The sequence below is a fragment of the Oratosquilla oratoria genome, chromosome 28 (assembly GCF_046742065.1).
Source record: "Oratosquilla oratoria isolate Oo_2021 chromosome 28, ASM4674206v1, whole genome shotgun sequence".
In the NCBI taxonomy this organism is placed as follows: Eukaryota; Metazoa; Arthropoda; class Malacostraca; order Stomatopoda; family Squillidae; genus Oratosquilla; species Oratosquilla oratoria.
In genome coordinates, this window is record NC_134804.1 from 40983392 (window position 1) to 41001129 (window position 17738).

General features: G+C 41.6%; 2 protein-coding genes across 8 annotated transcripts in view; one reads left to right on the forward strand and one right to left on the reverse strand.

Annotated features, from left to right (window-relative positions):
* Positions 1-17738, reverse strand: part of for (cGMP-dependent protein kinase for) — a 592330-nt gene that overhangs the window by 467676 nt on the left and 106916 nt on the right. The window lies entirely within an intron of this gene.
* The window catches only part of LOC143040332 (oplophorus-luciferin 2-monooxygenase non-catalytic subunit-like), a 35822-nt gene continuing 26447 nt past the window's right edge, over positions 8364-17738 (forward strand). The window contains exons 1-4 of the mRNA XM_076211271.1: positions 8364-8620; positions 8776-8977; positions 11265-11427; positions 13725-13888. Coding sequence (XP_076067386.1) covers positions 8810-8977; positions 11265-11427; positions 13725-13888 — 495 coding nt within the window. The 5' untranslated portion in view covers positions 8364-8620; positions 8776-8809. The remainder of the gene's footprint in view (positions 8621-8775; positions 8978-11264; positions 11428-13724; positions 13889-17738) is intronic.

The window sequence follows — 17738 nt, forward strand, 5'->3', positions numbered from 1 at the left end:
CTTGTCATTTGGTCAAATAAAAGAAAAATCATAAAACACCAAAATGTTTGATCAAACACCAGAAAAATATGACGTCAGTCCTCGCTTCGCTTGCGAGCGAAGCGAGGACTGACGTCATATTTTTCTGGTGTTTGATCAAACATTTTGGTGTTTTATGATTTTTTGTTTTATTTGACCAAATGACAAGAATCTTGTCATCGGAGTTTAATGGGTTAAGGAAGAGTTATGATCCAAAACTAACGCGAAACGACCCTGTCGTAAGTTAAGTCGTAAAGTTACGATGGTCGTATCTACGTTTCGTTGCCACATTTCCAATATCATACTCGTAACTATGGTCTCAACAAGAACAGGTTACTTCACTTTGAAAAGACTGTTAACAATATGACACTACACACATTACAAGGTGACGCAACAATTCGTATAGTACACTATTACAGACATTTTATAGAAGAGTATTAAAGAGCCCTGTATGGTGATAGTATTAAATCAGTACATTGCATCAATGATAACGACCGTGCAAGGTCAGTTTAAAAGGCACCTCTTCGTCTCTACCCACCAAGTCCCACGAGTTCGTTTGTCCACGGCTCCTGCAGGTGCAAACAGGTGCTCCTCTTCCCAGCACCGTCAGTGGCAGCCGACGGCGCCTCCAACTTCCTTGTGTAGCTATGCATTCCGTTGCCATGCAAGCACGCGCATGCATACATGCAAACATGCACAGACATACGCAAGTACGCATGCATGAACATGTTAACACACGCGAACATATACATGCATACCCTACCTACCTACCTACTTACCTACCTACCTACCTACATACATACAGTACATACATGCAGTCCGTGCATACTTACCTACCTACCTACCTACATACATATATACAGTACATACATGCAGTCTATACATACGTATACATACATACATACATATACATTTATATACACACTTGCATACATACATAGATATACATTTACATACACACACACACACACACACACACACACACACACACACACACACACACACATATATATATATATATATATATATATATATATATATATATATATATATGTACATCTATCCATCCATCTATACATACATACATATTTACATACATGTCTACATTGGCAGACGTAAGATCCACTGGAACCCGGATTCTTGGTTTTACGTGTGCGATTTCATCCTTATTCCATTCTGTTGTTCCTGCCCCCAGGCCCCTTGCCCCCCCACCTTCCCCGTCCCCACTCACACCCTCTAATGGCGGGGAGTCTCTTCCTTCTGACCTACTCGATCTCCTCTTCCAAGCCGCATGAAAGCCTCGACTTCACAAATTTGCACAGATAAATATATAAAAGCACATACATATGAATACATAGAAAATAGACAAAACATAGATAAAACAATCAATAATCCAATAGATATAAATAGAATATGAAAAATAAAACAGAGTAGCATAAGAGGGTGGCTCAGTAAATCCATCTAAAACTCTAACTTGTCGAAGGACCTCAGCCTCAACTCAGCAAATCTTGAAAACTCCTGAAATTCGAACACTGAAACCTCAAAGGGAAAGGTTACGAGAAGAGGACTTCGAGTAAGTGTCATATCTGGATCACGGAGTCCTTATAATAGACAACAAAAAGTGATTTATGTGTTCGACATATAAGGACAGAAGCCTAGCCTCTGTCTCGTCCGCCAGCTGGTTCTGTCACCTCATGGCCTTCCCCGTCCACCTGTCTATGCATCTGTCAGGTCTATTTGTCAAAACATGATTCTATCTCAGACCTGACGAAAAGTCTTTTGTTTTCTTTCTAGTTCCGTCTATCGCAATTGTGTTGTTTATCGCCTCCGTCAAGCGTGTCACAACTGTATCAGAAGACGTTGTGTCACATGTCAACCAAGCACTTCCGACACACCGTCTGTGACAGATATGTGATTCACCATGGCCTTGGATCACGTGTTGGACTCGTGATCGACAGCTATTTCCCTTCCGGAAGAGAGCTCAGAGCTCATATATGACCGACCTATGGGTAATGCTTTGACCTTACACGCACGCACACACCCTAACTCCTCGCCCACGAGAGTTGGAGTAACAACTCGCAGTGCAGCGATACTGAAATTATTTCAGCCATGGGCGAGATGCGAACCCGGACCGCCGTAGTGGTAGCCGGGAACTCTCTACTGCGGCACGAGGTGTGTGTGTGTGTGTGTGTGTGTGTGTGTGTGTGTGTGTGTGTGTGTGTGTGTGTGTGTGTGTGTGTGTGTGTGTGTGTGTGTGTGTGTGTGTGTTACCTGCCCCACGTGACACTTGTTACGTGCATCACCTACTGGCAAGACGATCACATGAAACGAATACTTAGATCAACATCTGTTTCTATGTGTCGTTATCCAGTTTATCTAAAGAAAAAAAACGAACAAATATACATATGCATATCCTTTTTTTTCTTTTGACAGTCCTTCGTTGATGAAGATGACGATTTTATCCTCTATAAGATAGTAAAGAAACCTGCGCAGACAGGCGATTTGGGTGCAGAAGAGGCCGCGCACTCCTGCAACTGCGCACACTTTGCCACAACATTTGGCATCCGATGGCAAGGGAGGCCCAAGACAATCAGAAATTGTGATATATGCAAATACTCTCTCTTTTTTCTCTCTCTCTCTCACACAAACACACACACGAATACTAAGGTCTTCCAACACTGAAATGTAAGAACACTGAAAACTAACAATTCACAAAGAAATTCCGAAATGATTTAAATACTGGAATGCAGAAAATGTTGTAACGCACTAACAATTCCAGATAAACTGACACAGGTGTTTAAGTTCCGCGAATATACTGACAGGTGTGAAGCAGGTGTAGCAGAATGCTACACTGTAAAGAGAGTATACTGAGGCTTGACTCCCGTAGAATCGTGAACTCGAGTCTCATCCCAACCCGTGTTGCTAATTGTTGAGTGTGACTCATAAAATCAATAACGTGTAGGACTTTCGATCGCATAACCATGAACATGCATATTAGTTTTACATGGGGATAATTTGATACTTGGAGATTTAAAAACTAGAATATTGTAACCAAAGTCGTTTTTACTCAAACGAACTCTCAACTGTCACACTGGTGAAGCCCGTGGAAGCCTGTCTGATAACCTCTTAGGACAAAAACCAACAAATAAAGACATCAGGTTGTAAGTAAAAGATCCTGAGCTCCTTTAGTTCTTGGTTACCTCTAACCCGAATAAAACCAAACGAACAAAAGCTACCGGGCTGAAGGGAACTCGACAAAAAGCCCAGAAGCGTCAGGAATTCAGTCCTGCAATCAGACCTCAGAGGATGACACGGACAAGGCCAATTGGCGGCTCCCCCTCCGTCACAGAAGAACAACTCTCGAGGCTCTCCGAAGTCCACGAGGGACTTCGAGACCACCACCCCCACACCTCCAATCCTTGTTTGACTTCCGGCATTTCCCTCCTGTCCACGCCCCCTTCCTTCTCTAACCTCCTCTTCTAACTCCTCCCCTTTCTTCTTCCCCCTCCCCCCTCTTCTAACTCCTCCCCCCTTTCCCCCCTTCCCCCTTCAACATGACCTTGGGTGCGTTCCGTCGTTAGGGTGCCTTCTTCTGCGTCGTGGACACCCACGGCCGTCCCTGAGGGACACACGCACTCCCATTGTCCCTGGAAGGGATCAGTCCTTTGGGCGTTGTTGACGATGGGTGGATGTCACCTGCAATGCTTTGCTTAGTACAAATCACTCCTAGTCGTCCAGGCTTACATATATTTTTTTCCCGTGTGTGTGTGTGTGTGTGTGTGTGTGTGTGTGTGTGTGTGTGTGTGTGTGTGTGTGTGTGTGTGTGTGTGTGTGTGTGTGTGTGTGTGTGTGTGTGTGTGCGTGCGCGTGCGTGTTCTGAAAACAAATTATTACCTTTGTATCTTTCGGGGCTGTGACAGATCTTCCTGGTGTTCTGTGCTTAGTCTACTTGTTTGTATTTTGGTTCTCAGGTTATCACAATTTAATTTAGAAATATCTATATTTCACATATACTATTACTTTTTTTAAATGCACTATTTCGAGACTATTTTTTCAATATTCTTTCTTCCTTTTACTTTTTTCAAAGTTTATCTTCGCTAAATTTTTCTGCAGTTATTGCTCGATGTATGTAGTTACCGTTATCATGTATTCCATTCCTTTTGTGCATTTTCAAGTGATTAACTTTCCTCTTTCCCTTCCTTCCAAAGGTTTCTAAGCTTTCTAAGGATATGTAAAAAATGAAATAAAATTAAATAAGTAAATAAATAAATAAATACAAAAACATAGTGATGACATTTGTGGTTTTTCGAGTTTTCTTTTTTTCATAAATAGGGTTCTAGACTAATGATGGATTTTCAAAAGCCGGGTTAAGATGCTGGGTAATGGACTTTGCCTAATATTGTTTTCTAGCTCCGTAATAACTGTCTACGTGTTGCCCGCCAAGTTCTTTCTCCATCTTAAGAAGCCACTGCCATATGGACTATTTCTTACCACAATTGTGCTACCTACTCTATCACACTCTTTCTCTAAGTCCATAAACGTCTTAACCTCTTCTCTCTCCCATTGTGCTTCAGGCTCGTTTGCTCGAGCATAAACATCGGAACTACACATTTAATACTCATCCTGTTTTTTTTTTTTTATCTAAACCCATAAACATCAGTTACTTTCCTTCCCCTTTTCATACTTTTAGTTTATTTGTTTTAGTACAAACACCAGAACCTGATCTTACTATTTCATATTATGTCTTTAATGGAAACCCACACAAAGAAGGCTCGCTACTATCGTATTTAGTGGGAATTCCAGGCAGGGAATCCACATAACTGGAACACAAAGAAAGAGCACCACACCACCGTCTAACGGGCAGTGAGGAGGTAACCCCATCTTCTCAATCTTGTTGGAGATGCAAGATGGGTAGCAACCACCCTGGCGGGGAAAACCATTGTAGATGAAACGCACGCACAAATGCACACACGCAACGCACACACGCACGCACAGACACAATAATTTATATATATATATATATATATATATACGTATATATACACCGTGTACATATACGTATACATATATGCATCCACATACACATATTGATATATATATATATATCTATATATATATATATATATATATATATATATATATATATATACACACCTTGTACATACACATACACATATGCACATGCATCCACATACACATATTTACATATATACATGCATACAATAATACAGGAGTAAGTTTTGTATTGTATTGACAGAGTTACAAATACATACATACATAAACCGACGGCCTTTTCCCCCTTACAAAGGAGGTAATCAAAAACAAAGGCATAAAATCCACTCCCACCCATTCCATCCCTATCACACTTCACTACGAACCACCCCCTGCCTCCCTCTTATCTTGGCTCTTCCTGGATGACGGGTCATCCGTGCATCTCGCCCACTGCCCTGGGTCAGAAACAATGCAGCAAGACAAATGGTCTCCGAAAATGAAACATGTTAACATCTTCCATGTTTTCTGCTTATACATGGACTGGAAATTAATTTCATAGTTTATTCGATATACATACAATTGGTAACACCATAATCATTTATTAATACCAGTGTCATGGAGACATTGTATAATATCAGTCTACGTCTTCTAAAGCAAAACCTGGTGTATATTAATTAATCTGTTTGGTAAAAGGAAAAATATTGTCAGAGTATGTCACACAAGAGTTACTGGGGCAAAAAGTTAGAGTAAGAAAAACTGAACGGCCAGATTTTGATAAAAAAAATTAAAGAAGAAAAGAAAAAGAAAACAACTGATACTAATTGATTGAGTTAGTTCTCTTTCTCTAAAAAACGCAAACATAGAAATATATTTAGATGAATAGGTAAATCAATAAATAAACAATTGAGTAAATGAATGAATATACATAAAGTAAATGAATGAACAAATGCATAAAGAGACAAATAAACGAATAATAAACAAACATATTAATGAATAAATAAATAAATAAAAGCTAGACTACATTTAAGGATTCGATCGGACAGGAAGCGGTTTCGCGAAGGGTCCGTGAAAATGGAGGAATCCTCCTCCTGATGATGCCAAGCCCTGTGACGTCATGTCGAAAACAATGTTTAACAATTATCATTCATCGAAGGACAAGGCGGACGAGGATGGCGGAGGGATGGGTGGGGCAGAGCAGAAGGGTGAATATAACCAAGTGGAAAAAAGTGAAGGAGAATGAGAGAGAAAATGGAAGAGAATGAGAATGAGAGAAAGACAGACAGACAGACACACACACACACACACACACAGACAGATAGAGAGAGAGAGAGAGAGAGAGAGAGAGAGAGAGAGAGAGAGAGACAGAGAGAGAGACAGAGACAGACAGACAGACAGAGAGAGAGAGAGAGAGAGAGAGAGAGAGAGAGAAAGAGAGAGAGAGAGAGAGAGAGAGTAGAGAGATGGATTTCAAGGAGAACACAAAATAAATGGACACCTGGAAGGATACAGATCACGATCTGAGTAAATAGTGAAAAGATGGATGAAAATGGATGGAGGTGGGAGCATAAAGAAAACGCACTGGGCGGGGAGGGAGGGAAGGAGAGAGACAAAGACTACGCGGAAGAGTTAGAAGACCAGGAGACCAAGAAGAGAAGTAGGAAAGATAAATAAACAACAAAATAATAATAATAATGATAATGCCAAGAATTAAATAAAACATAAGCCTGAAAATAACAGAGACTGTAGAGGTACAAGACCTATAAGAACAAGGAAAGGAGACTTGGAGAGAAGAAAATGGGTAAGACAACAATGGAGACATTAATCAAATGAGGAAACAGAAAATAAAGTAAGTACGGAGGAAAAAAAAAAGAGAACGAAAAGGGGAAACCAAGGAATGAAAACAGTACTGAAAAGAAATCTAGTGATAGGAGGAATATAAAATAGGAAGAGGGAAAGCGACAAGGAAGAGGAAAAGGACAGCAGGAAATAGGTACAGAGGAGAGAAAGAGAAGAACTACATAAAGCGACCTCAATAAAGAGGAGGAGAGAAGTGAAAGGGGAGAATGAAGGAGTCAAATAAATGACGGGAACCGTGTGGGGGGGGAGTGTGATGAGGGAGGAAAGTCAGGAGGGAGGGAGGAAAATAGGGAGGAAAAGAAAGAGGAGTGGGGAAAAAGAAAGGAGGAATGGACAGAGGAATGGGATGAATGGAGAGAGGAAAAGAGGGAGGATCGGAGGGAGTAAAGGAGGGTAGAAAAAAGAGAGGAAAGAAGGGAAGACAGAAAGGGGGAAAGGAAGGAGGTGAGGAAAGAGGAAAACAAAGGAGATAATGTGGGAGGAAAGGTGGGAGGATAAAATGGGAGGGAAAGAGGGACGCATGGATAGAGAAACGATAGAGAGATTAGAAAAAAAAATAATAAAAAAGGGGAGGGGGAACATGACTAAGAGATTGACAAGTCGGAGCAAAGTGTATACACAGTAAAAAACGAACACATGTAGAGCGAAGGAGATATAGTTGTAATAGAAACAGAAAAAAGAGGAACAAAACATTAAAGAGAAGGATAAAAAGGTGAGGAAGAAAGAGAATAAGGTAAAAATAAAAACTGTTCAAATAAAGAAAAAAAAAAGAGGCGAAATATAATACAAACACAAGATGAGAAATAAGAGATAACAAAATGTTACACGAAGAGAAAGAGAAAAAGAGAGAAAAAGATACATATGTATATATATATATATATATATATATATATATATATACCTGTATATATATATATATATATATATATATACAAATACACACACACACAGAGAGAGAGAGAGAGAGAGAGAGAGAGAGAGAGAGAGAGAGAGAGAGAGAGAGAGAGAGAGAGAGAGAGAGAGAGAGAGAGAGAGAGAGAGAGAGAGAGAGAGAGAGAGAGAGAGAGAGAGAGAGAGAGAGAGAGAGAGAGAGAGAGAGAGAGAGAGAGAGAGAGAGAGAGAGAGAGAGAGAGAGAGAGAGAGAGAGAGAGAGAGAGAGAGAGAGAGAGAGAGAGAGAGAGAGAGAGAGAGAGAGAGAGAGAGAGAGAGAGAGAGAGAGAGAGAGAGAGAGAGAGAGAGAGAGAGAGAGAGAGAGAGAGAGAGAGAGAGAGAGAGAGAGAGAGAGAGAGAGAGAGGGGGGGGGGGCGAGGGGAGAGTTGGAGGGTGGGTGGGAAATGGTTGATGAGAACACAAGCAGATGTCCCAAAAGCCTGAAGAAGACAAAGACCATGGGTAGGCTTCGAAACCTGCTAGCAGGCCGAAAGCCTATGGGCAGCCTACAGGCCGGCAGGCATTGATAATGGAAGATAATGGATTCTGCAATATATAACGGCCTTAGCGGGTCGAGCACTTCCAGTGTCCCGCTCAACACGGGAGATTCCTCACTGCCTCTTACTCCAGGCTGAGACCCGTCGACGACCAGTAGCCGCCGAACTTCGTAAAAGAGACGAAGTCTTCTGTCCACCACTCACACCCGCAAACACATTCACGCACGACAACGCCTGACTCACCGCCCAAGGTCGACTGCAGCCCGGTCCAGCAATTACACCGTCCACAGAGGAACCAATAAACAAAAACAGGGGGAATTAAACAGGTACACACTTAACGTTCCTTTCTGGCGGGATTGTTCCCATCATTAGCGTTGTTGCCTGAGAACCAAAACGCTTCCGGAGGTCTGGGAAACCGTTGGGGTGGTGCTACGTCATGTCGTCGTTCTGAGATTGCGTGTTTTCTTAACCGACTCCACAGGTTCCTGCGCGCTAGCAAGGATCCCATCTTCAACATGTTCTTCTCGACGCTCCTGGTAGCGGTGGCGGCGATGGTGGTGGTGGAGGCTGCCTGCCCAGCTGCCAACCTCATCTCCCCGTGCAAGTGCAAGGAAGTGATGCAAGGGAGGGTCATCGACTGTGGCAGTGCCACTTCTTCAGGCGACCTCGTCAAAGCCTTCTCGGTTAGTATGACGATATTAGTGTGTGTGATTTACCAACAGAGCGGTTAACGAATGGAATAGACTTAGCAACCATGTTTTTTAAGAGATGATTAGATAACTTAATGGATGGAGATGATAGGTGATAAGGGATATATAACTGCCTAGTGTAGGCCTTACGGTCTCCTTCGTTCTTGTGTTCTTGTATGTGTGGGATGGGGAGGTTGAGGGATGGAGGGAAGGAGTGGACGGTTGAAAGAGGTAATAGGGAGGGGGGAGAACGAGGGGGGTAAGATGTAGAAGTTTAGGGATGGAGAACACTGAACTGTAGAAGATAAAATGTATCTGTTCGGGAGCCAAATGGAGATGTGAGGAGGTGAAGAAATATGGGAAGCGTCACCTTAGGTAAAATGCAGTTCCAGACAAATACAATGGCAGTGCAAGAGGAGGAAGAGGATAAACTGGAAGGAGGAGAAAGTGCAGGAGCAAGAAGAGGAGGAAGAAGAGGAAAAGGACGAGGAGGCAGAAGACAAGGAGCAAGAGGGGGAGGAAAAGGAGTGGGAGGAGGAAAAGAGGTAGGAGGAGGAAGAGGAAGAAGAATAAGGACACAAAGGAAAACGAAACAAGCGAGAAACATAATGAAGTTGCATCTGTACCCTAGGGTCGTTCGTTTCCTTAGAGCAAAGACAAAAGGATAAGTCTGAGACGTGATGAAGAGAACAATGCCACTTATGCATTGTGTGTGTGTGTGTGTGTGTGTGTGTGTGTGTGTGTGTGTGTGTGTGTGTGTGTGTGTGTGTGTGTGTGTGTGTGTGTGTGTGTGTGTGTGTGAGTGCGTACGTGCACATGTGATATCACTATATGACGACGACCTTGGGGCACCGAGGGAATGATCTCTCAACGTCTCCATCGCCGACTCAAATTCCCGGAATTAGTGGGTCCGAGTCTAGACAGAATAAACCCAGAACATCATAAAAAGAAAAGAAAAGAAAAAAAAATCAGGCGTGTCCGGGGCTGGGCCGTAATAACCAGGGTAGACCAGATCTGGGTTGCTTCTACTATAATAGAAAAATGTAATAATGGCAACAGCAATAACGATAATGATGTTAAAAAGGTGAACATATTGAGTGTCCGAACTCAAGTTACAGTTTTATGATTTCGAGGAAGAGGAGTCGACCTCGAGGATACTGTCCACCTTATAAGTCAACCTCCGAGTCATCAGAGTTATTGTTATTGTTGTTGTTATTATCATTACAATTATCATTATTATTATTGTAATTATTATAGTTATTACTACTGTAATTATTGTTATTACTATTATTACATGTATACATATATTTTTTCTAATTCAGCTATCGGATTCGATCAAGGCCGACCATTGCAACCTTTAAAAGAAATCATATTCTTTGTTTTTCGATCCTTCAGCATGGAGACTTTTTTTAATAATTGTGTTCTGGCTATGGTTTAGCGATTTGAAGAGTCGTACTTGTAAAACCTTTTGCCAGCCCTGGCAAACAAACGCCTTCCATCATTAGAAAGCAGTCTTACCTGGCTTTCTAGTTTAGATGATCAAGTTTTCTAGCTTTTATATAAAATCTACCTGTAATGTTCCTTAAGTGCAGCCTGGTTAAAAGCGTTCGCCAGATCTGGTGAAGGATTTTAACCCATTAAACTCCGATGACAAGATTCTTTGCCATTTGGTCAAATAAAACAAAAAATCATAAAACACCAAAATGTTTGATCAAACACCAGAAAAATATGACGTCAGTCCTCGCTTCGCTGCGAGCGAAGCGAGGATTGACGTCATATTTTTCTGGTGTTTGATCAAACATTTTGGTGTTTTATGATTTTTTGTTTTATTTGTCCAAATGACAAGACATCTTGTCATTGGAGTTTAATGGGTAAGTACGAACACAAAAGTCTGGTTTACTGTGGGCCTCGACCAGCTGGACGAAACCATGAAGTCCAGTATGGACTCGTCAGCTGAATAAATTTGTCTGTTTTTACTTACAAGAAAACCCTGCAAGTAAATCGAATTCTTGCGATTTCCGGCAGACTTCATGTACTGATATACATTTTTCTTTCCTTTTTCTTTTCATTCACATATACCTCCCCAACACCTATCAATCCCCATCCCCACCTCAAACATTCTCTACCCACCAATCTACCATACACACCCTTCCCCAATTCACCACCTTTGGCCTATATACGCCCAAACACCCGGACATCTCCCAAACACTTTCCAAACACCTACCGGACATCTACCCACACCTCTCCCTACTCCCGGAACACCTACCCGGAACACCTGCAGAACGATTTGGGCAACAACGACTTCCACTTCTTCGAGATGATCAAACTGAGCGGATCGAGTTCGGTGGCGGACCTTCCGGCCAACGTCTTCGGCGGCAAGACCTTCCACTGGCTCTGGATTGGCCCCTCCGACATCGCCACCGTCGACGAAAAAGCCTTCAGCGGTAAGAACGGGTTCTTTGACTCTCTCACCTGACAGAAGGTTCTTCGGGTCGTGCTCTTAAAACCCTTCGTCAGTCTTGGCAAACGCTTTATATCATTAGAAAATAGAAACTAACCTGGTTTTTTAGTTAAATTCATCCAGCTTACGGGTTTAATCTATAAAAATCTACGGATAATTTTCCTTAATAGACCCATTAAAATTTAAAGAAATTCTACATTTTAATGGGACAGAGCGTTCGCTAAGTGAAAGGTTTCAAAAGTATGGCTTCAGGGATCTCATTCCGGCTTGAAGTAGTCTGGAACTCGCCTGACCTAAGCCTGAACAAAATATTTAAAGTTCACAATTGGCTTGAAAGGTTTAATCCCTCTTTGATGGATTTTGTAACAAGTCACTCGCTAACCTTACTGGAAACTCCAAAGTATTTTATCTTCTTTCGTCAGGGATTTAGTTTTGGTTAAGTCCAAAATAAAATCTATTCGGCTTAAAGAAACCCTTCTTTTTTTTTGGGGGGGGGAGATTAAATAGATAACATAACAAAGCAATTGTGAGGTGAAATAATCGGTCAATTTGCAGTCTCCATATGGGGACCCATGGTAAATAAACAAACAGGTATATAAATGAAAAATAAAATAATATAAAATAAAACTGATTCGTTACTCACAAAACATATTTCGAAATTTCAAAGCTTGTCTCTGCCTATCTTTCGACACTGCTACCGCCTCCATCTCCCCCTCCCTCTCCCCTTCCCCTCTCACCCTTCCCACCTGCGTCACCGCCATTCCCGTTTTCTGTCATTCCTGCACCGTGACATCACGTCGTCTCGCATCGATGAATTGCAAAAATGTTCAAAGTCGTTCTTCACACAGCGGCTTGGAGAAGAAAAAAGGAGAAGAGAAAAATAAAGTCTTGTGGACAACGCATTTCTCATTCCTTGAATACAAGAAAAAAAAAAGTAGTTTCACAACTAGAGACATTGTAGTTCTTATTTATACAATTTCCAACCGAGATATGAACCCAAAAAGCTGCAAGAGGAACAATCGACAACAATTGCATCCCACATCGATCTGTAATATTCCCATTATCCCTCCTCCTCCTCCCTCCCCCTCCCATTCCTCCTCCTCCTCCTTCTCCTCCTCCTCCCTCCCACCATTCTATCGTCCTTGACATCTTCCTTCCTTGTCCCACCCACCCAGGTGCTATTATCTTCTCTCTCTCCTCATCCATAACATCATTCTCTCTTTTCTAATCTTACCTTCCCTTTCTGGTCTCAAGAACACCCACGAAGAATCTACTGGGTATGAATCACTCGCAATGTCCCCTTCCCCTCCCCCTCCCCACCCTCTCCTGCTCAATCTATGTGAAGAGTCTACGCTAGGAGGCGCTTAGGTGTAGCCAAAGGTGTCATCTTTGTCTTGCATGCACGGACAGCCGGGTCAAATAGCAATCACCTAAAGCCGAAACTCTTTGTCTACACAGCACCAGCGCTGCATTTAGGCTTAAAATAAATAGCGTTATTGTTGTCACTTATGACATACTGTATTTTAACCCACTAAAGAACGATTACTAACCCTTACATTCCTAAAAGCGAAGGTGCGCGTGCGCGCGCACACACACACACACACACACACACACACACACACACACACACACACACACACACACACACACACACACAGTCTCGATTTATAGTCTGCCCATGCCATTGAGTACACGAGGGTGTTATGCATAAATACATAAGGGGGCATCGGTTTTCCAGGTGTGGCGAGGAAAATGGTTTCACCCTCCCTTCATATTGGAAGCTGCTGACTGATGTCCTCACAACTTGGGCACCTTCCACAAGGAGGAAGCGTACACATACATACACACATGCACGCACGCACACACACACGCACGCACACACACACACACACACACACACACACACAAAACCATGGGCCTCTTCCCCCTTATATGGGGGGTAGCCAGCCAAGGCACACCCACCCACTCCTACCCATTCCATTCTCGCTCACCACCCATTCCATTGTTTCCTTCTCATCTTATCTCTTATATGTGTGCGTGTGTGTATTCATGTAACTGTATAGATTATATACACACGGTCTCTTGAATACAACCCAATCAGATTCGATCTTCCAAAGCTTAACCAAAAACAGGCCATGGTAGGATTGATTATTATTTTATTTTATTTTATTTTCTATTTATTTATTTATTATTATTTTTTTTTTTAAAGGGTTTGCGGGTCTGGGACCCGCCTGGACCTCAAGCCTCAGGTTCCGTTCACCTCCTGTTCTCCTTCGGCAGGTCTGGAGGCCACCATGCTCGAGCTCCTGATGGGAGACTGCCCCAAGCTGACATCCTTCCCCTTCGGCGCCCTGGCCCCCTACATTCTGCTCTCCACCATCAACCTCAAGAACAACGGCCTCACCTCCATGCCCGTCGTCGCTGCCGCTCCTGAACTCGCCCACGTGAGTATTTGGATCTCTTTAGTACTCACGGTGGAGGGATAAGAATGCCGCAACATAGTTCCTATGCGTGTCGAGAATGGTGACTAAAAGGGGTGGGGAAAATAGGACTGGGATCTCTTATTTATTTATTTATTCATCTATTCTTTTCTTTTATTATTGTATTCCAACCATATAAGGTGTTAAAGTACACTAAGATACAGCATCCCTTCTTACACAGGGGAAAAATATTTTGGATTATAATCTGTAACCATTTGAACAAGATGGTCTTTGATGGCAAAGGAAACGTAGATAGAATTACATTCTTTTTTCTATAGTTCCTGAATCTCGTCATTTGAAAGTGCGACAAAACGTCGGAAAAATTCGTACTACGAGTTTCCTTTCCCTTTGAGATTCATTACGCGCATAGATAATTTAATTCTACTTCGTAAAAAAAAACATGACTTCATAGCAGCTCAAACTCCTCCCCATGACGTCATATCGTTTGTCTACTTTCCTCAACCAAACGAGATGTTTTTAGACTTCGACAACATCATTGTGTGTGAGACAGCGGCGCCATATTGTCCATTAATCCTCGTTTACACGGAGCAAGTTGAGAGGCAAGTCAGGTGTGCAAGTTACTTGAACTGGAGAAGAAAACGAGCAAGTACATGTTCACACAGGCCAAGTAAAAGACAAGTGGCCTGTGTGAACATGTACTTGCTCGTTTTCCTCTCCAGTTCAAGTAATTTGCACGCTTGTCTTGCCTATGAAATTGCCCCGTGTAAACGAGGCTTAAAGATAGAAGCGCTGGTAAACAATAGCCCATAATATCATTATCATAAAGAGCGAGAACTCAAGAACTAAGTTGCGGGTTCATTTCTCGATGTTTCGATCCCGGTCCAGAAATATATAATCCGACAAATAACTGATCAATTCTCACTACTACACTGAAAAAGGACTTTATCAGACAAAATTATACTAATAAAACAACAAAAATAACAATAACAATAATAACAATGATAGCAATAACAATAAACATAAGTATAACAATAACAACAACAATAATAATAGTAATAATAACAAAAATAATAATAATAATAATAATAATAATAATAACAACAATAATAACAAAAATAAAAACAATAATAACCATAATAATAACAATAATTTCATTATTAATAATAATGATAACAGATAATAAAAAACTAAATTAAATTAAAATTAAACTAGTACAGATTCTCCCTCCATATGTCCCCATCTTCCTGCAACAAAACAGACTCGTACAACAAACACGAACAATTTACCAAAACCTGATCAAGTTCCTGCTAGTGCAAGGCTAGTGTAGTGGTCTTGATAGGAAGCTGATAATGGAGCAGCAAACAGAGGAGAGGAGTAACAAAGGCAATCGTGCTGGGGGGGGGGGTGGAGGAAGAGGCGAGCGTGCTGCGACTGAAATTCGCCTTCCAATGAAGCGTCTCGGAGAAGGCCGAACTTTCATTGACATGCGACTGCGATCTGCTGAAAGGACTCAAGACTGTGACAAGACCCTTGTCCAAGGTCTTTTAGTAACGTAATGAAGCGAATGCATGAGGGCACAAAGAACGCTAAAAAGACTATGACAAGACCCTTGCCTAAGGTCTGTGAGCAATGTGAAATGAATACATGGTGATACAAAAACGCTAAAAAGACTACTAAGACGACAACAAGACCTTTGTCTAAAGCCTCTTAGTAAAGTGACGAGGCGAATACAACCTGAAACAATAGACAAACGCACACACGCACGCATCTCCGAGCGAGAAAACATACCCACTATATAAAGAAACAAAAGACGACCAGGAATGCACACCCACGCAGGCCCCGCTACACAAATGCGTGCACACAAGAGGCAATCATTTCAACGTTATCACGGAACCGTCAGACGGAAAGCATCTACAGTATTAGCCAGACACAGGGTCTTGATTGTCCTTATCGCGGCGCTGCCATTCATCTAGTTAAGATACAGATCAATGGATCGACATGTCTTTTGGTTATCAAAACACATTAACAATCCGGGGAGCGCTTCCATTCACCCTTGTCATGTTCACACGCAACCTAGTTAACGGGGAAGGAGGCTGAAGAAACAAGTAAATCTTAATAATAACCCATGTCTTCGGGTTTTGTTGATAGGAAGCCCGTAGCCGGACGGTAACTAGAAGCAGTTCCTATGGCAAAGCTAAAAATAAAATTTGAAGATCCGATTCTTCCTCCCCTACCTTCACCAACCTATTAGTCTATTTTTCAAATATCCAAATAAAGTATTGGAATGTATATAGAAAAAAAATATACAAATGAATAAAACAATAGGGCCCAATAGTTGGCATCCAAGAATTTTTAAGAAAAAATGTCCATACCATAGAAATATATATATAACGGCTATAGATTCCAAAAAATATTCATATATTCAAAATGGACGAAAAACGAAAGCCATAAAACCACAGCCTGACCTCAATTATCAGAGAAAAATCAAGGAAACAATCGATAGAGATACCACAGACGGTCACTTAGAAAAGAACTGTCTAATAAATGATAGTCAAACGGCACAACAAATCCAAAATTTCACAATATAATCATCTTAAATTACGACAACAGAAATTGAGCAGATATTATACCCCCACGTGAAACTGCTGATTGAATCGCTTTGCATGAAATAAGAAGTAAATTGCTAGATTAGATAAGCTAGATTAGAAGCTGGTTGAAGAATCGTAAGCAGCGAGTTGATCTGAATAGCAAAACTTCTTGCTGGAAGAATGTTACGAGTGGAGTTCCTCAGGGTTTCGTTCAAAGGCCACTTGTGTTGATAATAGACTCGTACACTAACACTGACTGTGGATACGAAATATTAACCGGACGAGAGAGAGAGAGAGAGAGAGAGAGAGAGAGAGAGAGAGAGAGAGAGAGAGAGAGAGAGAGAGAGAGAGAGAGAGAGAGAGAGAGAGAGAGAGAGAGAGAGAGAGAGAGGAGAGAGGGAGAGAGAGAGAGAGAGAGAGAGAGAGAGAGAGAGAGAGAGAGAGAGAGAGAGGAGAGAGAGAGAGAGAGAGGGAGAGAGAGAGAGAGAGAGGGAGAGAGAGAGAGCGAGAGAGAGAGAGAGAGAGAGAGAGAGAGAGAGAGAGAGAGAGAGAGAGAGAGAGAGAGAGAGAGAGAGAGAGAGAGAGAGAGAGAGAGAGAGAGAGAGAGAGGCCTCAAGCTGTCAGGACGTATATCTAAGGTACAAGTAGGTATAAATAAATTCGCAAACCGCGTCATCTACAAATGGAAATGGCACACCCGAGGCACTTGAATGTCGTACTTTTCAAAATTTTGAAATTCAATTGGATCAACGTCTATTAGATTATTACTATTTTCATCACAATTATCACTATTATTCTTATATCATTATTAGTAGTACTATTACTATTATATATTTGTTTATTTATTTATTTATTTATCTATTTTGTATTCGACATCGTTACGGGCAAAATTAAATTCACTTGGATCAACGTCTACAAGATTATAGTTACTGTTTTCTTTACAATTATTACCATCATTATTATATCATTATTATTAGTAGTATTACAATTATATATTTGTTTATTTATTTATTCATTTTGTATGTGACATCGTTACGGGCAAAATGATCTTCTGTTGGTAGGACTTACTACTAGCGCACTCTATCTTGGTCAACGCCACCCAGTTCTGTTCAGTTTTGAAGAACTTGCGTGGGCGCTGGAGGGTTGATTCATACTGGGAAGACAAAGACTAATTTGTGTTTTGCCCCGTGGGCTCCAACTTGTCTTTCAATTATCATCCGAGGACGACGACAGTGACGACGACAAAGTCGCTTACCAGTTGCTCG